Source organism: Schistocerca serialis, chromosome 1, assembly GCF_023864345.2.
Source record: "Schistocerca serialis cubense isolate TAMUIC-IGC-003099 chromosome 1, iqSchSeri2.2, whole genome shotgun sequence".
Classification (NCBI taxonomy): domain Eukaryota; kingdom Metazoa; phylum Arthropoda; class Insecta; order Orthoptera; family Acrididae; genus Schistocerca; species Schistocerca serialis.
In genome coordinates, this window is record NC_064638.1 from 653,048,196 (window position 1) to 653,076,087 (window position 27,892).

Sequence of the window (27,892 nt, forward strand, 5' to 3'; positions counted from 1 at the left end):
TGCCTGCATATATACACTCCTGGAAATAGATAAAAGAACACATTGACACCGGTGTGTCAGACCCACCATACTTGCTCCGGACACTGCGAGAGGGCTGTACAAGCAATGATCACACGCACGGCACAGCGGACACACCAGGAACCGCGGTGTTGGCCGTCGAATGGCGCTAGCTGCGCAGCATTTGTGCACCGCCGCCGTCAGTGTCAGCCAGTTTGCCGTGGCATACGGAGCTCCATCGCAGTCTTTAACACTGGTAGCATGCCGCGACAGCGTGGACGTGAACCGTATGTGCAGTTTGAGCGAGGGCGTATAGTGGGCATGCGGGAGGCCGGGTGGACGTACCGCTGAATTGCTCAACACGTGGGGCGTGAGGTCTCCACAGTACATCGATGTTGTCGCCGGTGGGCGGCGGAAGGTGCACGTGCCCGTCGACCTGGGACCGGACCGCAGTGACGCACGGATGCACGCCAAGACCGTAGGATTCTACGCAGTGCCTTAGGGGACCGCACCGCCACTTCCCAGCAAATTAGGGACACTGTTGCTCCTGGGATATTGGCGAGGACCATTCGCAACCGTCTCCATGAAGCTGGGCTACAGTCCCGCACACCGTTAGGCCGTCTTCCGCTCACGCCCCAACATCGTGCAGTCTGCCTCCAGTGGTGTCGCGACAGGCGTGAATGGTGGGACGAATGGAGACGTGTCGTCTTCAGCGATGAGAGTCGCTTCTGCCTTGGTGCCAATGATGGTCGTATACGTGTTTGGCGCCGTGCAGGTGAGCGCCACAATCAGGACTGCATACGACCGAGGCACACAGGGCCAACACCCGGCATCATGGTGTGGGGAGCGATCTCCTACACTGGCCGTACACCACTGGTGATCGTTGAGGGGACACTGAATAATGCACGGTACATCCAAACCGTCATCGAACCCATCGTTCTACCATTCCTAGACCGGCAAGGGAACTTGCTGTTCCAACAGGACAATGCACATCCGCATGTATCCCGTGCCACCCAACGTGCTCTAGAAGGTGTAAGTCAACTACCCTGGCCAGCAAGATCTCCGGATCTGTCCCCCATTGAGCATGTTTGGGACTGGATGAAGCGTCGTCTCACGCGGTCTGCACGTCCAGCACGAACGCTGGTCCAACTGAGGCGCCAGGTGGAAATGGCATGGCAAGCCGTTCCACAGGACTACATCCAGCATCTCTACGATCGTCTCCATGGGAGAATAGCAGCCTGCATTGCTGCGAAAGGTGGATATACACTGTACTAGTGCCGACATTGTGCATGCTCTGTAGCCTGTGTCTATGTGCCTGTGGTTCTGTCAGTGTGATCATGTGATGTATCTGACCCCAGGAATGTGTCAATAAAGTTTCCCCTTCCTGGGACAATGAATTCACGGTTTTCTTATTTCAATTTCCAGGAGTGTATTAAAGAAAATACTGAATTCAAGAGTGTAATTAAATACCATAAACTGTCCAGTGAAAAAGATATAGAACTCTCCATAGTTGAAATATCAAGGTTAAATGCAATTATTGTTGTTGTTGTGGTCTTCAGTCCAGAGACTGGTTTGATGCAGCTCTCAATGCTACTCTCTTCTGTGTAATTATTATTTGCATGTAAATGTCACCAGTTGGAGATAAAAAAGTGTTTCATAATCACATGGAGGAACACTGCAAGAAATAAATTCTCCCCAAATAAAAGTAATTATATATGGTGACTTCAGTTTCTCAAAATCCAATAAATTCAAAGACTATATTATCTTGAGTTCCTGGCCACATATATTTACATTTCGTCCACTGTATGTAATACTCCATGCAGTGTACATGGGAATGCGGCTGGCTCCATATTATATGAGCTCTTTTTAACATCTTTCTTGTTTTACCATGGTTTCTCTTTCCAATAGCTGTTGCATTTATAGTTGCCATTTTGTTTCAGGCCTCTTATGTTTTATTTACCTACTGATGATAGGATGATGTTTCCTTATAACTTTTATCTTAAAGCCATATGCTAGAATTAAAGGATGAATGTTGGCTCACCACATTACTTCTTATGTAAGTTTGCAGTTATTTTTAGTTGAAGAGACAGCTACAAAGCCTGGAAATTTGCCTCATACTACACCCATCCACCTGCTTTTAATGTACCTAAGCCTCACAATGTTATTTTACATCCCCTAGGTTAATCTGAAGATGTCCCACAATGGCAAAACATGTCATTGCCAATAAACAGATAAACTATTTGCAACCAAGACTGCCTTATATTATAAATTTACTAAGCTCAACAGTTACAGAAACAACTCAAAAAACGGCAACCTCTGCATCTATCACTGACCAGATTTTGATAAATAAACACATCCAAAAAAGTTTTGCTTTACCTCGTTTACAAGAGTTCCAGAACCTGTACAGAAAATTGGAATAGAGATCAACATAAATATCATTTCCGCCCTTTTTATTGCTCATGAAAACCACACATTGCATGTTGTACCACCACACAGTGAAACCTACAGAGGTGGTGGTCCAGATCGCTGTACACACCGCTACGTCTAATACCCAGTAGCATGTCCTCTTGCATTGATGCAGGCCTTTATTCGTCGTGGCATAATATCCACAAGTTCATCAAGGCACTGTTGGGCCAGATTGTTCCACTCCTCAATGGCGATTTGGCGTAGATCCCTCAGAGTGGTTGGTGGGTCACGTCGTCCATAAACAACCCTTTTCAATCTATCCCAGGCATGTTCGACAGGGTTCACGTCTGGAGAACATGCTGGCCACTCTAGTTGAGTGATGTTGTTATCCTGAAGGAAGTCATTCACAAGATGTGCACGATGGGGGCACAAATTGTCATCTATGAAGACAAATGCCTCACCAATATGCTGCCGATATGGTTGCACTATCAGCTGGATGATGGCATTCACGTATCGTAGAGCCAATTCAGCACCTTCCATGACCATCAGTGGTGAACATCATCCCCAAATAATGCCACCCCAAAACAGAAGGGAACTTCTACCTTGCTGCACTCACTGGACAGTGTGTCTAAAGCGTTCAGCCTGATCGGATTGCCTCTAAACATGTCTCCGATGATTGTCTGGTTGAAGGCATATGGGACACTCATCAGTGAACCGAATGTGATACCAATCCTGAGCGGTCCATTCGGGATGTTGTTGGGCTCATCTGTACTGCACTGCATGGTGTTGTTGTTGCAAAGATGGACCTTGCCATGGACACCGGGAGTGAAGTTGTGCATCATGCACCCTACTGTGTACAATTTGAGTCATAACAAGACGTCCTGTGTTGCTGTCTGGGTTCCTCTGAGCCACAGTCCACAGGTAGGGGTCATCCACTGCAGTAGTAGCCCTGGGGCGGCCTGAGAGACGCATGTCTTCGCAGTTCCTGTCTCTCTGTATCTCCTTCATGTCTGAAGAACATCACTTTACTTCACTCTGAGATGCCTGGACACTTCCCTTGTTGAGAGCCCTTCCTGGCAGAAAGTAACAATGTGGACGTGATCGAACAGCAGCACTGAACGCCCAGGCATGGTTGAACTACAGACAACACGAGCCATGTATCTCCTTCTGGGTGGAATGACTGGAACTGATCGGCTGTTGGACACCTTCCATCTAATAATGGCACAGCACAACAAATCATAATCTGCCATGCAAACAGCTGTTGCAGGCGAGCCTGGGAAACTTGTAAAGCTTTCTGGACAGTTTGGTAGCCCAAAATCATCCCGTATAGTCCAGCAGGGGAAACTCAGATTTAATGTCATACACCAGAATTTCAGTAGTCTTAAAAATAAGCAGAATGATCTGGATATTATTACATGTCTTGATAAACCCGATATGTGACACTGTAGACCTAATTAGAATTAGTCAACCAGTCTCCATGAAATTTTGTTCTGCCTTTAGTAGGAACAACAAGTCTGGGGGAGGCGTAGCAATCTTCACTGTTAAAACAAGTAATTTCAGTGTTCTTGATGTAAGTGCACTCTGCATAGAAGGACTCAGAGGATTTGCTGCAATAAATCTAAAATGGGATATAGAAAATACAGCAATTATCAGAGTGTATAGGCCAGCTGGGGCATGAATGCATACATTTCTCACAAATCTGTCTGACTTGCTGATATACATAGACAGTATATTTTCTGGGCTAATGGCTGTGTAAATTCTATAATAACAGGGGATATAAATATAAACTTCCTAATCAATGATGTTGTTGTTGTGGTCTTCAGTCCTGAGACTGGTTTGATGCAGCTCTCCATGCTACTCTATCCTGTGCAAGCTTTTTCATCTCCCAGTACCTACTGCAACCTACATCCTTCTGAATCTGCTTAGTGTATTCATCTCTTGGTCTCCCTCTATGATTTTTACCCTCCACGCTGCCCTCCAATACTAAATTGGTGATCCCTTGATGCTTCAGAACATGTCCTACCAACCGATCCCTTCTTCTGGTCAAGTTGTGCCACAAACTTCTCTTCTCCCCAATCCTATTCAATACTTCCTCATTAGTTATGTGATCTACCCATCTAATCTTCAGCATTCTTCTGTAGCACCACATTTCGAAAGCTTCTATTCTCTTCTTGTCCAAACTATTTATCATCCATGTTTCACTTCCATACATGGCTACACTCCATACAAATACTTTCAGAAATGACTTCCTGACACTTAAATCTATACTCGATGTTAACAAATTTCTCTTCTTCAGAAATGCTTTTCTTGCCATTGCCAGTCTACATTTTATATCCTCTCTACTTCGACCATCATCAGTTATTTTGCTCCCCAAATAGCAAAACTCCTTTACTACTTTAAGTGTCTCATTTCCTAATCTAATTCCCTCAGCATCACCCGACTTAATTAGATTACATTCCATTATCCTTGTTTTGCTTTTGTTGATGTTCATCTTATATCCTCCTTTCAAGACACTGTCCATTCCATTCAACTGCTCTTCCAAGTCCTTTGCTGTCTCTGACAGAATTACAATGTCATCGGCGAACCTCAAAGTTTTTATTTCTTCTCCATGGATTTTAATACCTACTCCAAATTTTTCTTTTGTTTCCTTTACTGCTTGATCAATATACAGATTGAACAACATCGGGGAGAGGCTACAACCCTGTCTTACTCCCTTCCCAACCACTGCTTCCCTTTCATGTCCCTCGACTCTTATAACTGCCATCTGGTTTCTGTACAAATTGTAAATAGCCTTTCGCTCCCTGTATTTTACCCATGCCACCTTTAGAATTTGAAAGAGAGTATTCCAGTCAACATTGTCAAAAGCTTTCTCTAAGTCTACAAAAGCTAGAAATGTAGGTTTGTCTTTCCTTAACCTTTCTTCTAAGATTAGTCGTAAGGTGAGTATTGCCTCACGTGTTCCAGTGTTTCTACGGAATCCAAACTGATCTTCCCCGAGGTCGGCTTCTACTAGTTTTTCCATTCGTCTGTAAAGAATTCGTGTTAGTATTTTGCAGCTGTGACTTATTAAACTGATAGTTCGGTAATTTTCACATCTGTCAACACCTGCTTTCTTTGGGATTGGAATTATTATATTCTTCTTGAAGTCTGAGGGTATTTCGCCTGTCTCATACATCTTGCTCACCAGATGGTAGAGTTTTGTCAGGACTGGCTCTCCCAAGACCGTCAGTAGTTCCAATGGAATGTTGTCTACTCCGGGGGCCTTGTTTCGACTCAGGTCTTTCAGTGCTCTGTCAAACTCTTCACGCAGTATCATATCTCCCATTTCATCTTCATCTACATCCTCTTCCATTTCCATAATATTGTCCTCAAGTACATCGCCCTTGTATAGACCCTCTATATACTCCTTCCACCTTTCTGCTTTCCCTTCTTTGCTTAGAACTGGGTTTCCATCTGAGCTCTTGATATTCATACAAGTCGTTCTCTTTTCTCCAAAGGTCTCTTTAATTTTCCTGTAGGCAGTATCTATCTTACCCCTAGTGAGATAGGCCTCTACATCCTTACATTTGTCCTCTAGCCATCCATACTTAGCCATTTTGCACTTCCTGTCGATCTCATTTTTGAGACGTTTGTATTCCTTTTTGCCTGCTTCATTTACTGCATTTTTATATTTTCTCCTTTCATCAATTAAATTCAATATTTCTTCTGTTACCCAAGGATTTCTACTAGCCCTCGTCTTTTTACCTACTTGATCCTCTGCTGCCTTCACTACTTCATCCCTCAAAGCTACCCATTCTTCTTCTACTGTATTTCTTTCCCCCATTCCTGTCAGGTGTTCCCTTATGCTCTCCCTGAAAATCTGTACAACCTCTGGTTCTTTCAGTTTATCCAGGTCCCATCTCCTTAAATTCCCACCTTTTTGCAGTTTCTTCAGTTTTAATCTACAGGTCATAACCAATAGATTGTGGTCAGAGTCCACATCTGCCCCTGGAAATGTCTTACAATTTAAAACCTGGTTCCTAAATCTCTGTCTTACCATTATATAATCTATCTGATACCTTTTAGTATCTCCAGGGTTCTTCCATGTATACAACCTTCTTTCATGATTCTTAAACCAAGTGTTAGCTATGATTATGTTGTGCTCTGTGCAAAATTCTACCAGACGGCTTCCTCTTTCATTTCTTAGCCCCAATCCATATTCACCTACTATGTTTCCTTCTCTCCCTTTTCCTACACTCGAATTCCAGTCACCCATGACTATTAAATATTTGTCTCCCTTCACAATCTGAATAATTTCTTTTATTTCATCATACATTTCTTCAATTTCTTCGTCATCTGCAGAGCTAGTTGGCATATAAACTTGTACTACTGTAGTAGGTGTGGGCTTCGTATCTATCTTGGCCATAATAATGCGTTCACTATGCTGTTTGTAGTAGCTTACCTGCATTCCTATTTTCCTATTCATTATTAAACCTACTCCTGTATTACCCCTATTTGATTTTGTGTTTATAACCCTGTAGTCACCTGACCAGAAGTCTTGTTCCTCCTGCCACCGAACTTCACTAATTCCCACTATATCTAACTTCAACCTATCCATTTCCCTTTTTAAATTTTCTAACCTACCTGCCCGATTAAGGGATCTGACATTCCACGCTCCGATGCGTAGAACACCAGTTTTCTTTCTCCTGATAACGACATCCTCTTGAGTAGTCCCCACCCGGAGACCCGAATGGGGGACTATTTTACCTCTGGAATATTTTACCCAAGAGGACACCATCATCATTTAATCATACAGTAAAGCTGCCTGCCCTCGGGAAAAATTACGGCTGTAGTTTCCCCTTGCTTTCAGCCGTTCGCAGTACCAGCACAGCAAGGCTGTTTTGGTTATTGTTACAAGGCCAGATCAGTCAATCATCCAGACTGTTGCCCTTGCAACTACTGAAAAGGCTGCTGCCCCTCTTCAGGAACCACACGTTTGTCTGGCCTCTCAACAGATACCCCTCCGTTGTGGTTGCACCTACGGTGCGGATGTCAACACTAAAAAGCTACACCACCTACTTAATGAATTCAATCTGACTCCACTTATCCATGAGCCAACTAAAGAGGCTGGCAACAGCAAAACATGTCTGGATAATATAATAACATACATGACCCATCTTTCCTACAGTATATCTGTTCTAAAACTATTCATCTCCGACCACCATGCACTACAGCTTCAATTGGAGGTGAATAAGATGTCCTTTGTCACTAAAAAGAAACTGTATGTAAGCAAAAGAATTATGTACAATGATAACATCAACAGACTGAACTGCATGTTAGCACACATACAATGGCTTGAGAATGATAGCTTTTCCTATGATAGCTTTGCTGCTGACTTCTACTGCTGTTCTGATGCCATATGCCCAATTGTAGCCACAAAAGTTAAACAAACTAAAATATAAAGAAAGGTATCTGAATAAATAATGATGGTATTGAAGTAAAGGAAAAATTAATATTAAAATTATTATATAGTGCACTGTTGAATAATAGACAAAATCTCAAGCTAAAGGAGGCCTTCAAAACTTAACAAGAATACTATAAAGATTTATTAATACAGACCAGTAGCAATTACATTGTAAACAAGCTTCAGGCTTCACACAGTGTTACTACTGGTGTCTGGGGAGTGATAGAAGTTTTAGAACAGGTAGAGGCTTTATTATTGATCACCATGGGATGGTAGTAAAATATCAACATGAAATTACTAACATATTCAATGAATATTTTGCTTCAGTATGAGAAGCTATCACTGACACACATAACAACCTACAGTATATTTTTAAAGGCAATCCATCTGAGCATAGATTATATCTAGCCCTCACAAATTGTAAAGAAATAGTTACATCATTAGCTCTCTAAAATCTTCCAGTTCTGCAGGGCATGACACACTCAGTATTAATGCATTAAAAGTGTGCACACAAAATGTTTCAAAACCTCTGTCTCTAGCAGTAAAAAATATAACAGAATCAGGCACCTTCCCAGACAGACTAAAACTGGCTCATGTAACACCAAACTTTAAAAAAGGTGACAAACTCAAAATTGGAAACTAGAGGTCAATCTCAATACTTCCTGTCTTTCCCAAAATAGTTGAAAAATTAATATACAACAGAATTATAAACTTTCTCCAGATGCACAATCTAATATTTGAAAATCAAAATGGTTTCTTAAAATGTAAATCAACAACCACAGCAGCTCTTAGTTAACTGACGAGATAATAAGTGGCATCAAGAACAAGCAACATGTTTCAGGTATATACCTCGACCTTGAGAAAGCTTTTGATTGTGTGAGCGCCACAATTCAATTAGAAAAGATATGGAACAGAGGCATTGCTCATGACCTAATAAAATCTTACATGAGTAACTGAAAACAGTTTGTACTACTTAAAACTGAAAGTGGTGTTCACAAATCCAAAATCACTAATATAAAATAGGGAGTGCCCCAGGGCTCAGTACCGGGTCCTCTTCTGTTTTTGATTTATACATACATCAAAAAAGGTTTTGCATCACCCCAGTTCCCAGAACTCCTGAAGACAGACATTGACTGTGGATATTGTAACACAGACATAGTCCCTTTGACTGTTCAGAGATGTCACTAAACACACCCAAAGATGTAAACAACCATGCATGAGCAGAACCAGTTAGACGGAGGGGGTACGAAGCCAATCAGCTCCAGTCATTCCACCAGGAAGGAGGTACACGGCTCATGTTGTCTGTAGTTACCCATACCTAGACGGTGAATACCACAGTCCAATCGCGTCCGCACTTTTACTTTGTCAGGAAGGGTTCTCAACAAGGGAAGTGTCCAGGTATCTCGGAGTGAACCAAAGAAATGTTGTTCACACATGGAGGAAATACTGAGAGACAGGAACTGTCAGTAACATCCCACACTCAGGCTGCCCAAGGGCTACTACTGCAGTGGATGACCGCCACCATGTTGAATAATGGTTTTCATGCATCCAAAGGATGTCATGTTGTGACTCAAACTGTGCGTAAGAGGCTGCATGATGCACAACTTCATTGCCACCATCCATGGCAAGGTCTGTCTTTGCAACCGTGACACCATGCAGCATGGTACAGATGGGCCCAACAACATGCCGAATGGACCACTCAGGATTTACATCACGAGTGTCGCATCTGCCTTCAACTAGACAATCATTGGAGACACGTTTGCAGGCAATCCAGTCAGGCTGAATGCCTTAGACACACTGTCCAGTGAACAAAGTGGAGGTTCCCTGCTGTTTTGGGGTGGCATTATGTGGGGCAGATGTACGCTGCTGGTGGTCATGGAAAGCACCATAACATCTGTACGATACGTGAATGCCGTCCTCCGATCGATAGTGCAACCATATTGTCAGCATATTGGCAGAGCATTTGTCTTCATGGACAACAATTTGTGGCCCCTCGTTCACATCTTGTGAATGACTTGCTTCAGGATAGTGATATTGCTCAACTAAAGTGGCCAGCATCTGGTCCAGACATGAACCCTATCGAGAATGCCTGGGATAGATTGAAAAGGGCTGTTTATGGACACATCGTGCACTCTGATGGACCTTTGCCGAATTGCTATTGAGGAGAGGGACAATCTGGACCAACAGTGCCTTGATAAACTTGTGGATAGTGTGCCACGATGAATACAGGCATGCATCAATGTAAGAGATGCGCTACTTGGTATGAGAGGTACTGGTGTGTACAGCAATCTGGACCACCACCTCTACAGGTCTCACTGTATGGTGGTACAACATGCAATGTGTGGTCTTCATGAGCAATAAAAAGGGGGAAAATGATGTTTATGTTAATCTCTATTCCAATTTTCTGTACAGGTTCTGGAACTCTCGGAACCGAGGTGATGCAAAACCTTTTTTGATGTGTGTATTTTGAGAGGGACTGTTCGTCACTGCAGATGTGATGAGCACAGGTGGCTAGGCTTTATGGAAGGGACTTCTTGTTATGGAACAGGTGGGAGCTATTGAATTGGAGGTATTGCTGGTGGTTAGTAGGTTTGATATGGATGGAGGTATTGATGTAGCCATCTTTGAGGTGGAGGTCAAAATTTAAGAAGGTGGCTTGTTGGGTTCAGTAGGTGAAGATGAAGCAAATGGGGGAGAATTTATTGAGGTTCTGGAGAAATGTGGATATAAGAAGGTGGCTTGTTGGGTTCAGTAGGGACAGGTGAAGCAAATGGGGGAGAATTTATTGAGGTTCTGGAGAAATGTGGATAGATGGCCTCACCCTAGATCCAGATTCAAAGGATGTCACCAACGAATCTCAACCGGGTAAGTGGTTTAAGTTCTGGGTACATAGCAAGGATTCTTCTAGATGGTCCATGAAGAAGTTGACATAGGTTCTTTCCATGCAGGTACTGATAGCCATACCTTCAATTTGTTCTTAGGTAATGCCTTCAAAGGAGAAGTAATTGTGGGTGAGGTTGTAGTTGGTACTGGCAACTAGGAAGGAGATTGGCAATTTGGGATCCGTCAGGCATTGGGAGTAGAGTCAAATAGTGGTAAGGTCGTGGGCATTAGGGATGTTAGTGTACAGGGAAGTGGCATCAATAGTGATAGGCAGTGCACTTCGCGGTAAAGGGACAGAAATTGTGGAGAGTCAATGGAGGAAATGGTTGGTATCTTTTATATAGTAGGGTAGGTTCTGGGTAATAGGTTGAAGGTGTTGGGCTATGAGAGCAGAGGTTCTCTCAGTGGAACACAGTAACCGGCCACAATGGGACATCCTGGATGGTTAGGTTTATGGACTTTAAGAAGCATGTATAAGGTAGGAGTGCAGAGAATGGTAGGGGTGAGCAGAGAGATGGACTCCAGAGAGAGGTTCTGGGATGGGCCTAAGGATTTGAGGAGTGACTGGAGATACTGCTGGATTTCTGGAATGGGGTCACTGTGGCAAGATTTGTAGGTGGATGTATCTGACAGCTGGCAGAGTCCTTCTGTCAGGCAGTCCTTGTGATTCAAAACAGCAGTGGTGGAGCCTTTGTCAGGAGGTAGGATTATAAGGTTGGGGTCAGTTTTTAGATGGTAGACTGTAGTTCTTTTTGCAGATGTAAGGTTAGTTTGGATGTTGAGGGATTTGGGGAATGATGGTGAGGCAAATTTTGAGTTTAAGAAATTCTGGAGAGTTAACAGGGGGTGATTTGGTGGCAGTGGTGTTGGATCACAGTTGGATGGAGGAGTGACTGAGTTAGGCAAGAGTCATCATTGGTCTTTGGTTGGATCTGATTGGGAGGGTTGGTGGAAAAAAGTGTTTCCACTGTAGGGACTCGGAGAAAGAGAGAATGTCTTCAACAAACCCTGCATGATTGAATTTGGGAGTGGGGCAAAAGGTGAGGCCTTTGGAAAGAACTGATATTTCTGTGGGGCTAAGGCTTCTGGAGGAAAGGTTCATGACAGTGTTTCGGGTCTGTTTAGGTTCTGGATTGTGTGTGGTGGCCGGAGGGAGTTCTTGAAGGCAGGGTAAATGTAGTAGGACTGCAAGACGGTTTGTCAGCTATGAGGGGACATGGAGGAAGTTTGGAGATTGTTGTAGAGGTGATGGACAGTGGTACTCCAAGGCAGGAGTAGGAAGTGAGCAGGGTGGAGAGCTTTCTGAGGTGGCTTTGTGCATGTTGCTCTAGTTCCTGGAAGGCAAGAATTTCAATGTGTGTTATGGGAATTCATGATCATGTAGCAGAAGAATTTTGAAGATGGAGAGAAGGTACTGCAAGGAGGTTCGGGATTGGTTGATACGGTTTTGCAGCACTATGTTGGTGAGGGCTAAGGATTGGCGAAATTTGAACACGTGGAGGTCATTGTGGAAGGAGGGGTGGCAGCTGAAGATGGGTAATTTGATGGTAAGGCCATTTGGGGGATTTCCATGAGCCAAGCAACAAAGCAGGAACAGTATGTGGGAGTGGGTTCTGGTTAAGGATTAGTAAACTTTTCTGTATTGACACAAGTGGAAGAAGCAAGGATCCATGGTGGTGGAAAAAATGTATAAAATTATGTTAGTAACACTGAATTATGTGTAAAAAACATTTGCAATTTTTACTACGTATTTGGGTGTATTTTTTCGAATTTCTTTGCACATAATTCTACATTATGAACACAATTTTTCACATTTTTTCCACCACCATGGATCCTTGATCCTTCCACCTGTGTCAATACAGAAAAGTTTCCTAAACCCCAACCAGAACCCTGTCCCACATATTGTTCCTGCCTTGTTGCTTGACTCATGAAATCCCCCAAATGGACTTACAATCAAATTATGCACCTCCGGCTGCCACCCCTACTTCCACAAAGACCTCCTTCTGTTCATATTCTGCCAATCCTTAGCCCTCACCAACACAGTAGTCCTGCAAATCCGTATCAAAAAAGCCTCAAACATCCTTGTAGTACCTCCTCTCCATCTGCAAAATTTTCCTGCTACTCAATCCCAAAATCCTGAAACCCATAACACACATTGAAATTCTTGGCCTCCAGGAACTAGAGCAACTAGCACTTTGCCACCTCAAAAAGCTCTCCACCCTGCTCGCTTCCTACTCCTGCCTTGGAGTACCACTGTCCATCACCTCTACAACCATCTCCAAACTTCCTCTACGTCCCCTCATAGCTGACAAATGATCTTGCAGTCCTACTACATTTACCCTGCCTTCAAGAACTCCCTCCGGCCACCACACACAATCCAGAACCTAAACAGACCCGAAACACTGTCATGAACCTTTCCTCCAGAAGCCTAAGCCCCACAGAAATATCAGTTCTTTCCGAAGGCCTCACCTTTTGCCCCACTCCCAAATTCAATCATACAGGACTTGTTGACGACATTCTCTCCTTCTCCCAGTCCCTACAGTGGAAACACTTTTTGCCACCAACCCTACCAATTGGACTCAACCAAAGACCAATGTTGAACCTTGCCTAACTCAGTCACTCCTCCATCCAACTGTGATCCAACACCACTGCCACCAAATCATACCCTGTTGACTTTCCAGAATTTCTTAACCTCGAAACTTGCCTCACCATCATTCCCCAAATCCGTCAACATCCAAACTAACATCCACAAAAAGAACTGCACTCTACCATCTAAAAACTGACCCCAATCTTATAATCCTACCTCCAGACAAAGGCTCCACAACTGTTGTTTTAAACCACAAGGACTGCCTGGCAGAAGGAATCTGCCAGCTGTCAGATACATCCACCTACAAATCTTGCCACAGTGACCCCATTCCAGAAATCCAACAGTATCCCCAGTCACTCATCAAATCTTTAGGCCCGTCCCAGAACCTCTCTCTGGAGTCCATCTCTCTGCTCATACCTACCATTCCTCGCACTCCTACCCTCTACATGCTTCCTAAAGTCCATAAACCCAACCACTGAGGACATGCCATTGTGCCCGGTTAATGCGACCCCACTGAGAGAATCTCTGCTCTCATAAACCAACACCTTCAACCTATTACACAGAACTTACCCTACTATATAAAAGATACCAACCATTTCCTCCACTTACTCACCACAGTTCCTGTCCCTTTGCCACACAGTGCACTGCTCATCACTATTGATGGCACGTCCCATTACACTAACATCCCTAATGCCATTGATCTTACTGCTATTGGACACTACCTTTCCCAAAGCCTGACAGATCCCAAACCATTGATCTCCTTCCTAGTCACCATTACCAACTATATACTCACCCTCAATTACTTCTCCTTTGAAGGCATTACCTACAAACAAATCTGACATATGGCTATCAGTATCTGCATGGCAACATCTTCATGGGCCATCTAGAGGAATCCTTCCTATACACCCAGAATCCTAAGGCCCTCACCTGGTTCAGATTCACTGGCAACATCTTTGTGATCTGGATCAAGGGTGAGGACACCTATCCACATTCCTCCAGAACCTCAACAATGTCTCCCCCATTTGCTTCACCTGCTCCTACTCAACCCAACAAGCCACCTTTCTAGATGTTGACCTCCACCTCAAAGATGGCTACATCAGTATCTCTGCCCATATCGAACCTAATAACCACCAGCAATATCTCCACTTCACCAGCTGCCACCCATTCCATACCAAGAAGTTCCTTCCATACAGCCTAGCCACCAGTGGTCATCGCATCTGCACTGATGAGCGGTCCCTCTTAAAATATAGCGAGGGTCTCACTGAAACCTTCACAGATCATAATTATCCTCCCAACCTTGTATAAAAACAAATCTCCTGTGCCACCACCCAATGTCCCACCAACCGGCTGCAGGGGAGCATTCCCCTCATAAATCAGTACCACTCGGGACTGGAGCAACTGAATTACATTCTCCACCATTGTTTTGACCACCTCTTGTCATGCCCTAAAAGGAGTTATGTCCTACCCGCTATCCTTCCCACTCCTCCCACAGTGGTATTCCGCTTGTCCTCCGTACGTACACAATATACTCGTCCATCCCTATGCAACCATTGCTCCCAGACACTTACCTCATGGCTCCGACCCCTGTAATAGACCTAGATGCAAAACCTGTCCCATACAACCTCCATCACATCTACTCCAGTCCGGTCACAAACATCACCTATCCCTTCAAAGGCAGGGTTACCTGTGAAACCAGTCATGTGATTACAAACAAAGCTGCAACCACTGTGCTGCATTCTATGTGGGCATGACAATCAACAAGCTGTCTGTCCACATGAATGGCCACTGAAAAACTGTGGCCAAGAAACAACTGGACCACCCTGTTGCTTAGCACGTTGCCAAACACAGCATACCTCATTTCAACAACTGCTTCACAGCCTGTGCCAGATGGATCCTTCCCACCAACACCAACTTTTCTAAATTGCGCAGGTGGGAATTTTCCCTGCAATATATCCTACATTCCTGCAATCCTCATGGCCTCAACCTTTGTTACTCATTGTCTTCACCTATCCAGCCTCCCTGTTCGCACTGAAGCACTATAGAGCCCTCATTCCACCATTCACAGCCAGTCTTTTTATTTTTCTCCTTTTTCGCTATCCCCCCCCCCCCCCCCTCCACTCCCCCTCTGCCCTGCCCTCCATCTTACCTCCTCACTGTACATAGCTGCCCTACCCTCTCACCACCTCATTCCTGTGCACTCCCTAGCCTACTGTCCCTCTTCCTAATTGCCCAAGCCACCTCCTTACCCCCACCCAGTCGCCACTCCCATCATGTACTGGTGTTGCTGCTTGCAGTGTGGCTAAAGTTGCCTGAGACAGCAGTCATGTGTGTGTGAGTTGTGTTTACATGACTGTGTGTGAGTGTGTATGTGTCTTTTTGTTGTGCCAATCTGCAACTCAGTATCTCCACTATATGGTGAGTGGTTACTTTCCTTTTTATACTATTTTGTCACATTGTCATATGTAAAATCTATGAACGCTACAAATAATTCAATACCTTCTCTTGCCGACAGTACGGGTAATGTAACAGATGATGATAAACAGAAGGCTAAAATTCTAAACCTAGCTTTCAAAAACTCATTTACGGTAGAGGACTGCAGCACCATTCCCCCTTTCAATTATTGAACAAATGGAAGGATGGCTGACATAGTGTTTAGTGTATCTGGGATTGTAAAACAGTTAAGATCCTTAGATGTCATCTGGCCCAGACGGTATCCTTGTAAGATTATGTGTTGACTATGCTACAAATATAGCACCATTCTTATCCATCATCTATCAGCGATCATTGGAACAGCAGAATGTTCCATGAGACTGGAAGAGGTCACAGCAATCTATAAGGAGGGTAGAAAATTGGATGCAAGTAATTACTGGCCAATTTCACTGACATCGATTTGTTGTAGAATCAATATTTTGTGTTCAGACATAATGACTTTTCTAGACTCTGAGAAGCTCACCTGCAGAAACCAGCACAGTTTTAGGAAACAGCGGTCATGCAAGACACAACTGACCCTCTTTGTGCATGATATACAACAGGCTCTAGATACTGGCTCCCAGGTTGATGCCATATTTCTTGACTTTCAAAAGGCATTCGACTCAGATCTGCACTGTCACTTCCTCCAAAAAGTGCGTGCTTACTGTCTGTCTGCTGACATATGCGGTTGGATAGAAAGTTTTCTAACAGACAGGCAGCAGTATGTCGTCCTGAATGGGGTGACTTCAACAAAAACAAGCATAACTTCAGGTTTGCCCCAGGACAGCATAATAGGTCCACTGTTTTTTACGATTTACATAAACGATCTGGTTGATGGTATTGACAGCAGCATTAGACTGTTTGCCAATGATACTGTAGTCTACAGGAAAGTAGTATTTCATGAAAGTTATGAACAAATCAATGAAGATTTGCAGAAAATAAATGTGTGGTGTAATAACTGGCAGTTATCTCTCAATATTAGTAAAAATCCCCATTAATGTACGAGAACAAAATAATTGCCCAGTCTCTGGAAGCAGTAACATCCGTCAAGTATCCGGGTGTGACTATTCAAAATGATCTCAAATGGAATAATCAGATTACACAAGTAACGGGCAAGGCGAACTCTAGATTGCAGTTTATTGGTAGAATTCTGAAGCGATGCAGTCCTTCAACAAAGGAAATTGCTTATAATATGTTAGTTCATCTGTATGGGACCCTTACCAGTTCAGTCTGATTCAAGAGATTGAGAAGGTCCAAAGAAGAGTGGCAAGGTTCATAACTGGTACATTCAGCCATCACAAGGGCGTTAGAAATCTCATAGAAAGTTTGAAGTGGGACACACTTGCAGACAGATGACACGCTAAATGGAAGGGGCTGCTCACAGAATTCCAAAAACCGATCTTCGCCGAGGATGTAGAGCATATATTATTACCACCAACTTTCAAATTGCACAATGATCACCATTCAAAGATAAGGGAAATTAGGGCTCATGCTGAGGTGCTTGGACAGTTGTTTTTCCCCTCGTGCGATCCATGAGTGGAACAGAGGGGGGGGGGGGGGGGGGGGGAATATGACTTTGGCGTGAATTGCGCCATCCTCCACACACCACTTGGTGGCTAGCGGAGTATATATGTAGATGTAGATCCTGGCTTTTCCACTGTTTGATACATGAATATCATATCCTTTGGGTGGCGAGCTTTATGCTGTTACCTAAGCCTTCAAAATATGAACAGGGATAGTGTTCTGGAAAGAACAACAAATCATCTCCAGTGTTTGAACTAGGTCAATGGTAACAGGGAGACTGTATTGGAGGTCTATAAAATGATACTACAAAATAAATAAACATGTAAGTAAATGAAACATTGTATGTACTGTTTAAGAAATAACTCTTACATTTTAACACAACCTCTTTTCACTAGTGACCATATTCCTGATCATGCCAGAATGGTTGAAAGAGATTTTAATGATCTCATAATAAGCTAGAAAATTACAATTACTAGCTGAAAGATAAAAATTTCCTGTGGAATGGAGCTAAAAACAATATCTAGAAACCACTGAGTATAACTTGTCACACTCATGATAGAAATACATAGTTTTTTTTGGTGAGAAATAGCCCTGCCCTTTTTGGGAACGAGTGCCCATGATGAATTTGTAACAATGAAGATCAGCTATGGGTTACAACAACTAACAGAAAAAATTATGTTCACTTAAATACAAAAGCAAGCTATCATGCCAAATAGTGCAATGAACTGCATTATAGTATATACAGTGTTAGGATTATAGTAGTTGTATTCATAACATTTTTAACAAAATATGTACCTGAATAGCACATACTATTATTCATGTAACTGCTGTCATCTGCAGTGCTGCAGATATTTTAGTACAGTTTGTCATCTGCAACTAACAGGGATATCTATACAGTACATTACTTATATTAAAGGAAAAGTTAGGACTATATTACTTATATTAAAGGTAAAGTTAGGACTAACATGACACTGTTGGTGCTTTTTAATGCTATATTGCCCTACTGTAATTACATACCTAGAGAAAAAAAATAACACACCCTGAAGGAATGTACTGAGGGGGACAGAAATTGTTAGGAGTGATGTATAAGTACAGACAAACAAAAATAATTGAAAATCCAGCATGGAATGTAACACAATTATGAAAAGGACAGTTGATACTTGCCATACAGTGGAATGCTAAGTCACAGATAGGCTGCTGGGACTGTGGTCATGTGTGTGTGAGTTGTGTTCGCATGAGTGTGTGTGTGTGTGTGTGTGTGTGTGTGTGTGTGTGTGTGTGTGTTGTCTATTTTCAATGAAGGCTTTCAGAAAAGTCTTTTTGTTGTGCCTATCTGCATCTCAGCATGTCCACTATTTGGTGAGTAGCAACTATCCTTTTCATAATTTTCTTACAGACAAACAAATAATTAGAATTTCAGAAAAATCAGATATTTATTCAAGAGAAAGAGTTTCACAAACTGAACAAGTCAATAATGCACATGTTCCTTTCTTGCCCTTATGCAAGCAATTATTCAGCTTTGCATTGAACATCAGAGTTGTTGGATGTCCTCCTGAGGGATAGCGTGCCAAATTCTGTCCAACTGCTGCATCAGACTGTCAAAATCCCAAGCTGGTTGTAGAGCCCTGGCCATAATGATACAAATGTTCTCAACTTTGGGAGAGATCTGGTGACCTTGTTACCTTTGGTTGTCGTCTGTGACACCCTTACAGCACAGCAGTACATTGATGGTATTCTACATACCGTTCTGTTGCCCTTCATGGCAAGCCATCCTGGTCTGACATCTCAACAAGAGTTTCTACGGCTTGTCTTCACACTTGCCGAACCCTACTTTGGCCAGAAAGGTCGATGGATCTCTCCCCCCACTGAGAACTTTTGGAGCATTATGGCCAGGACTCTCCAACCATCTTGGGATTCTGATGATCTAATGCACTAATTGGATACAATTTGGCACAATATCCTTCATGAGGACATCCAACAAATCTACCAATCAATGCCAAGCTGAATAACTGCTTGCATAAGGGCCAGATGTGGACCAATGCATTATTAACTTGCTCAATTTGTGGAGGTCTTGAATAAATTATCCATTTTTTCTGGAATTGTAATCATTTATCTGTTTCTATAATTTTCAATGCAATAGGGTCCATAGCTGCGATGAATTTTTTGGAAGATTTCATGATGCCTTCAGTTGGCATTCTCTTTACTTCATGTATGATCGTACAGTTTCAGCCTTAGGCCTTTTTCAAGTATTTTGTGTATGATTTTTTTAGAAGTAAATTATAGGAGCAATGACATACATGACATAATATACTACTAAAAAAGTCATCTATAAAATACTTGAAAAGGGCCTAACGCTGAAACTATAATTTTACATGAAATAAAGAGAATGGCAACTGAAGGGCATCATGAAATCTTTCAAAAATTTGCCTGTTTGTACATGTATATCACATCTACTGAGTTCCACCTCATTCATAAAATTCCTTTGTCCCCCCTCCCCACCTTCTTCAGAGTGTAATTACAGTAAAGTAATACAACATTAAAAAACTCAAATAGTTTCATTTTAGGTCTAACATTTCCCTTCAATATAAGTAGTGTACTGTGTAGAAATTCCTAGTAGTTGCAGATGACAAACTGTATTAAAATACCAGCTATACTCCAGATGACAGCAACTACAGTATATAGAATTAAAATTTATATTTTGTTAAAAATATTAAGAATATAATGAACACAATACATCAACTGTAATTTTTACCTGTTTTTCAGTAGAAAATAAAAACGAACTCACTAATGATTGTAGTACTTCACCCAAACATGTGTGGGCGACAAGGAAGAAAACTGTTCAAGATGAAATCTCTTTCAAATTCATTTATTTATTATTTGAGAGCCAATACAGATAAAAAGTGAGCTTTAGCTTCAAGATTAACAGGCAATTATGTTATCTGTTAGATGCATGCTGATTGATAGCAAAAACAAAGTAAAGGAACTAGCTCAAACAAAGTTCATCAGCCTCCATGACAGTTACAGTGTCGCCAATAGCATAAGCATAAGTGAAAGTGTATTTTATGATTAGATTAGATTAGATTAGATTAATACTAGTTCCATGGATCATGAATACGATATTTCGTAATGATGTGGAACGAGTCGAATTTTCTAATACATGACATAATTAGGTTAATTTAACAACATACTTAAGTTAATATAACAAATTTATTTTTTTGTGTTTTTTTTTTATTTTTTAAATATTTTTTTTTCTTAATTTATATCTAAAAATTCCTCTATGGAGTAGAAGGAGTTGTCATTCAGAAATTCTTTTAATTTCTTCTTAAATACTTGTTGGTTATCTGTCAGACTTTTGATACTATTTGGTAAGTGACCAAAGACTTTAGTGCCAGTATAATTCACCCCTTTCTGTGCCAAAGTTAGATTTAATCTTGAATAGTGAAGATCATCCTTTCTCCTAGTATTGTAGTTATGCACACTGCTATTACTTTTGAATTGGGTTTGGTTGTTAATAACAAATTTCATAAGAGAGTATATATACTGAGAAGCTACTGTGAATATCCCTAGATCCTTAAATAAATGTCTGCAGGATGATCTTGGGTGGACTCCAGCTATTATTCTGATTACACGCTTTTGTGCAATAAATACTTTATTCCTCATTGATGAATTCCCCCAAAATATGATGCCATATGAAAGCAATGAGTGAAAATAGGTGTAGTAAGCTAATTTACTAAGATGTTTATCACCAAAATTTGCAATGACCCTTATTGCATAAGTAGCTGAACTCAAACATTTCAGCAGATCATCAATGTGTTTCTTCCAATTTAATCTCTCATCAATGGACACACCTAAAAATTTGGAATATTCTACCTTAGCTATATGCTTCTGATTAAGGTCTATATTTATTAATGGCGTCATACCATTCCCTGTACAGAACTGTATGTACTGTGTCTTATCAAAATTCAGTGAGAGTCCGTTTACAAGGAACCACTTAGTAATTTTCTGAAAGACAGTATTGACAATTTCATCAGTTAATTCTTGTTTGTCAGGTGTGATTACTATACTTGTATCATCAGCAAAGAGAACTAACTTTGCCTCTTCATGAATATAGAATGGCAAGTCATTAATATATAATAAGAACAACAAAGGACCCAAGACTGACCCTTGTGGAACCCCATGCTTGATAGTTCCCCAGTTTGAGGAATGTGCTGATCTTTGCATGTTACGAGAACTACTTATTTCAACTTTCTGCACTCTTCCAGTTAGGTACAAATTAAACCATTTGTGCACTGTCCCACTCATGCCACAATACTTGAGCTTGTCTAGCAGAATTTCATGATTTACACAATCAAAAGCCTTTGAGAGATCACAAAAAATCCCAATGGGTGGTGTTCGGTTACTCAGATCATTCAAAATTTGACTGGTGAAAGCATATATGGCATTTTCTGTTGAAAAACCTTTCTGGAAACCAAACTGACATTTTGTTAGTACTTCATTTTTACAGATATGTGAAGCTACTCTTGAATACATTACTTTCTCAAAAATTTTGGATAAAGCTGTTAGAAGGGAGATTGGACGGTAATTGTTGACATCAGATCTATCCCCCTTTTTATGCAAAGGTATAACAATAGCATATTTCAGTCTATCAGGGAAAATGCCCTGTTCCAGAGAGCTATTACACAGGTGGCTGAGAATCTTACTTATCTGTTGAGAACAAGCTTTTAGTATTTTGCTGGAAATGCCATCAATTCCATGTGAGTTTTTCCTTTTAAGCAAGTTTATTATTTTCCTAATTTCAGAGGGAGAAGTGGGTGAGATTTCAATTGTATCAAATTGCATAGGTATGGCCTCTTCCATTAACAGCCTAGCATCTTCTAATGAACACCTGGATCCTACTATATCCACAACATTTAGAAAATGATTATTAAAAATATTTTCAACTTCTGACTTTTTGTTCGTAAAGTTTTCATTCAATTTGATGGTAATACTGTCTTCCTCTGCTCTTGGTTGATCTGTTTCTCTTTTAATAATATTCCAAATTGTTTTAATTTTATTATCAGAGTTGCTGATTTCAGACATGACACACATACTCCTGGATTTTTTAATAACTTTTCGTAATATAACACAGTAGTTTTTATAATTTTTGATAGTTTCTGGGTCACTACTCTTTCTTGCTGTCAGATACATTTCCCTTTTCCGGTTACAAGATATTTTTATACCCTTAGTAAGCCATGATTTGTTACAAGGTTTCTTACGAGTATATTTAACTATTTTCTTGGGGAAGCAGTTTTCAAATGCATTTACAAAAATGTCATGAAATACATTATATTTTAAATTGGCATCAGGTTCACGGTACACCTCATCCCAGTCTAACTGCTGTAGGCTTTCCCTGAAATTTGCAATTGTTAAATCGTTGACTGAACGTACTACTTTGGAGGACTGTTTAGTATTGCTGAATGGAGCTATGTCATATATTGTAACTAGCTGTGCACCATGATCAGAAAGACCATTCTCAACAGGCTGAGCATTTATCTGGTTAAACTTATTTTGGTCTATAAAGAAGTTATCTATCAGTGAGCTGCTATCCTTTACCACCCGAGTAGGAAAATCAATAACGGGTGTCAAATTGAAGGAACCGAGTAATACTTAAAGGTCATTTTTCCTATTACCCTCTTTCAGAGAATCTACATTGAAGTCCCCACAAATAATAATTTGCTTCCCCCTGTCTGACAGATAGCACAAGGAGTCCAAATTTTTCAGAAATAGATGAAAATTTCCTGATGGGGACCTATATACAGTTACAATTATAAATGTGCCTTTATTTAATTTAAGCTCACAGGCACATGCATCTATATGTTTCTCTACACAAAACTTTTTTGTTTCTATACTTTTTGCACAATGATAACTTTTGACATATATGGCAACTCCTCCTTTCTCCATATTTTCTCTCATTACATGTGCAGAGAGCTTATATCCACTTACATTTACCTTATCCATATCAGTAACAATGTGATGCTCAGACAGGCATAGTATATCTATTTCATTCTCAGCTTCTAAATCTTCTAAACAAACCAGAAGCTCATCTACTTTATTCTTTAAACTCCCAATATTTTGATGAAATATACTTACATTATTTTTAATTATACTTTTATGAGAATCTTTCCTTATTCTAACATTTGCAGTACTCTCCTGTCTGAGTTTCTCATTGTGCTTAGGCCTAGTTCCTATACCAGTGGTCACATGGTGTTCAGAGAGGCAGATTATGTCAACTGGGTTGGGTGACTTTAATTCATCAATGCAATTACCTAGGACTGAGATACAACTTGGTGGAGATAAAATTTCTGGTGATTGGTGAAAATTTATAATTGATAGCTGTGATTGGTGATCAAATGTGCTAGAATTGTGCTGTTTAATTTCTTTCCTAAACTGAAGATTTGTTTCAATCCTGACCTCTCGTAGAACTTGACATCTTTCTGTCTTACCTATCCTAAAAAAGGTGCTGCTCCAACACCTGTAACCACTGGTATTTTACCATTCATGGCAGTGCCTCCCCCCCTTAAATTTCCTGCTATTACCCCAGCCAGTTTCCCCTTTCCTTTCCTGTTGAGATGTAGGCCATGCCTGGTATAGTCCCACCTACTGAGATAATCAACAGGAACCACACCAATATGAGCCCCCGCACCCGACCCAAGCAGCTGTTCCAACTCCAAATTAACTCTCCCAACAGAAGAGTTCAAATGAGGCCGGTCATGGCGTCTCAGGACAGATACAAATTCAACATTGGTGTGTCTCGATGCCGACGCAATCTTTACCAGGTCACACTCTATACTGTACCCAGGATCTCTGTCGATGCTCTTCCCTGGCCCTCCCACAATAACCACGGTGTCTTCCCTGGTAAATCCTTTACAGAGTGAACCTAAATCCTCTGTCAGCTGATCCAGACTAGCACTTGGTTTGAAAAAATTTGTGACCTGGTATTCTGGTCCTAATTCCTCCTGCAGAAGTTGGCCTACACCTCTGGCATGAGAACTGCCTAACAACAAAACTTTCTTCCTTTTCGATGACTTTCCTACATTCTTTTTCAATTTCCTATTGAAAGTTTGTTGTGTCCTGTCTACACCTACCTCTGCTTGAGGCTCATCAGTTTCTAACTGAAGCAACAGGTCAAGCTTATTTTTGACATTCACCACAAAACTGTCAGACTTAGTTCTAGGCCTGTTCCTTCTGCTACCTGTTGCCACTTCCCACCTCTCTTTGCCCTTCTCCCTCCTTAACCTGTCCAGATCTTCCCTAGCCTGATCTAGCTCAGCCTGAAGGGCAGCAATTTTCCCCTCCTGTTCCACTATCTTCCTATCTCTGCTGCAAATCCTACATAACCACTGATGAGCCTGATCCACTTTCCAACACCCACGCCACTGCAGTCCCCCCAGTGAAAAAAACTACTACATCCATCACACCAAACCCCAGAACTAACAATTCTACGGCAAGTCAGGCACTTCTCACTCATGGCAAAAATAATACTTTAGCTAGAATAAATCAATTAAATTACCGAAAATCAAAAAAGACGTTACAAGAGTTAAGCCTATTCACAAATGTATATAAGCAAGTTTCTGATTTAAAATTCCGCTGTTTTTCTGAGATCTGTATTAAGACAATGAAGGTATACGCTATTTATTATATATTTCACTCGATGGAATGAAAAAAAGGACAATTAAACGAGATACTTTAACTTTGATTCTCCAAAAACGTTACGAGAGTTAGGCCTATAAACAAATGTATATAGGCAAGTTTCTGATATAAATTTACGCTGTTTTTCTGAAATCTGTATTACAACAATGAAGTTATACGCTATTTACGGTAGTTTACTTATTTGTTACCGAGAAACTAGTTAAATTACCGTGAAACAAGAAACAAACACATTTACAAAATTTAAGCCTAAGCGCGACTTCGCGAAGTTACGATCTTTTCGTGTTTTCTGAAAAAATACGCAAAGAAAAGTCAAACCTTTAATGGCAAGACTAAACGATACACTAATGCACGTATTTAATTTGTTGTCGGCCTTAAACTAAATTATATTCCTGTCTAAATCACTTAACTTTCTGGAAATGGTTTCTGGCGTCACTTACTCGGCGGCCATCTTGGTACAATGCATACAGAACACAGAATACAATTTGTTGTCGGCCTTAAACTAAATTATATTCCTGTCTAAATCACTTAACTTTCTGGAAATGGTTTCTGGCGTCACTTACTCGGCGGCCATCTTGGTACAATGCATACAGAACACAGAATACAATAACAGATAGACACATGTAAGTATTGATTAAGCAATTTTTGAAACCAGAAACAACGAACCTAGATTTAGATAAATAGGGGAACATGTTAGAGAAAAAAGTCACTTTCCTACCTTAGTGATTGTATTGAAAATGGCTGATTTGTTATTTAGGAAATAATTGAATGTGATTACACAAAATGGATTCAATAAGTTGAGATTCCATTAAAAGGAAAGAAAGCAAGATATGTAGTGAAAATAAAATTACACACAGACTGTCTGGATATTTTTTGATTAGAATGCAATGCAATTACTTACTTATACTGAAGCAAGATGACTGTATTTACTTGTAAGTTTTTAAACAATCTAAATATAATGAACTTTACTGTCACTAGGCCAGGCTATAAACTGGCAACATCTACAAAATGTATATTGTTAATGGCTGAATAAAGAGACTGAACTGATGACTGTGATGTCTTTAGGTTAGTTAGGTTTAAGTAGTTCTAAGGTCTAGGGGACTGATGACCTCAGAAGTTAAGTCTCATAGTGCTCAGTGCCTTTTTTTAGACTGAATGCAAAATTTCATCATTTTGGTGATCCACAGTTTTCACTTGTTTGGAAATAATGTAGTTTCAAATGATTTCATCTCCAATTAATAATAATAATAAAGTTTATCAAATATTGAATAATCAAACACAATCCTCAAATATAATATAGTTTCAGGACATCATACAAATTATTCTTCTGAATATGTCAGTTTATAAGTTACAAACTTAAGATTTGTTTGTAAATTTTTCGTTTTGATCCATTTTACATTTTGTACTACACAAATAACAATGTTACAAAAATTGATATTATTTTGATGCATTTTACATTTTGTATTATACAAATAACAACATTACAAAAATTGTTGTTATCAACATTAGATCAGTTGTGAGTCACTTAAAACTGTGAGCTTGGCACACTTATAAAGCACTTTTCACAAAAAAATAAAGTACCCATCTGGGGAATAAAAAGGGTTTTCAATTAGAATTCCTTTTAGCTGGTCTTTTAATCTGTCAGTAGGAAGGACTGTGAAGCTTTTTGGTACAGCTTTGGCTAGCTTCAGCCCAGCATGAAGTGCATTTTTTTTCATGTAAAGCTGTTCTGTGCCGATTTACATGATAAATGTGTTCATTTGTGTAAGCAAAATTTCTATTTCTTATTTAAATGCTGTGATATATTTATTTTCTTATGTATGACAAGGTTAGATATGTTAAAAAATATTTTCAGTTCCATATGGTTACAAATATTTGCCTTCTTTCACTTTATTGGAAGTACCAAAAACATTATACTTGCACAAAAATTCTTTACTTACACATGAATATGCACAGCATTCCCAAGCTGACGAATGCCATAAGTATGGAACCAACCAGGAAAACAACATATGCGATTGATGTCCAATCACTTGTTATGTCTGGAACAACTTTACAAAAAGTGTTAAGCTTATACATCACACTGATGAAGAATTTCAAGAAAAAAGGAGTAAAATATAATTTCTATGACAAGTAAAATTATAAACTAACAAAATAATGCAAAATTTATGAATGTAGTTCTGAAATAAAAGGCATCATATTGCCAATCACTTTAAAAGTAAAAGTGGATAAGGGGCAAAAGGACCACAACACAGTTACAGCTAATGAAGACTGAGATTTCTGCACCAGGAGCTGAAGGTAAGAAAGGGAACAGTGTAGAACAGGTACACAGGGGAAGAAGCAAAACATCAAATTAAAAACAACCAAACAGTATGTGTACTAAGTTTTTAGTATGGATATTTCTCTTGGGATTTTATCTAGCTTGACAAACAGTAAATAGATTTTTATCTTGTCAGCATTATATGTAATGCTTTCAGAAAATGAAAACCTCAATTTCTGACTACAGTCTAAATGGAGTTCTCATATCTATGTTTTGCATTCAACAACTGCAAGGTGAGACTACTGTTGTGAACAAAAACTTCATGCTAGATGTTTGCAGCTGTATTACATTGTAATATGCTTGGGTACAGTCAGTATGCAATAACAACTGGGAAACTGCACAAGATAAGACTCCAGATTGAAATTGTGAAATGTATCTGGGGTATGTTCAAATGGCAGTTTGTTGGACACCATCAACAAAACATAAACATCAAATTCAAGACACAGTCTGGCAGATAATATTAAGCTGTCAAGAAAAATAACTAGATAAAAATAAAAATGATGACATAAACTGCATAAGGGAATAATTTAATAATTTTTTACATGTTTTTGCATTAACTTGAGACATTGTACAAGACAAA

General features: G+C 40.5%; 1 protein-coding gene across 1 annotated transcript in view; it reads right to left on the bottom strand.

The window, feature by feature from the left end:
• LOC126479258 (leukocyte tyrosine kinase receptor-like) overlaps nt 1-27,892 on the bottom strand; it is a 782,006-nt gene that overhangs the window by 106,399 nt on the left and 647,715 nt on the right. Inside the window, 1 exon segment of the mRNA XM_050103770.1 lies at nt 26,936-27,043. Within this exon segment, the coding sequence (XP_049959727.1) occupies nt 26,936-27,043 (108 nt within the window).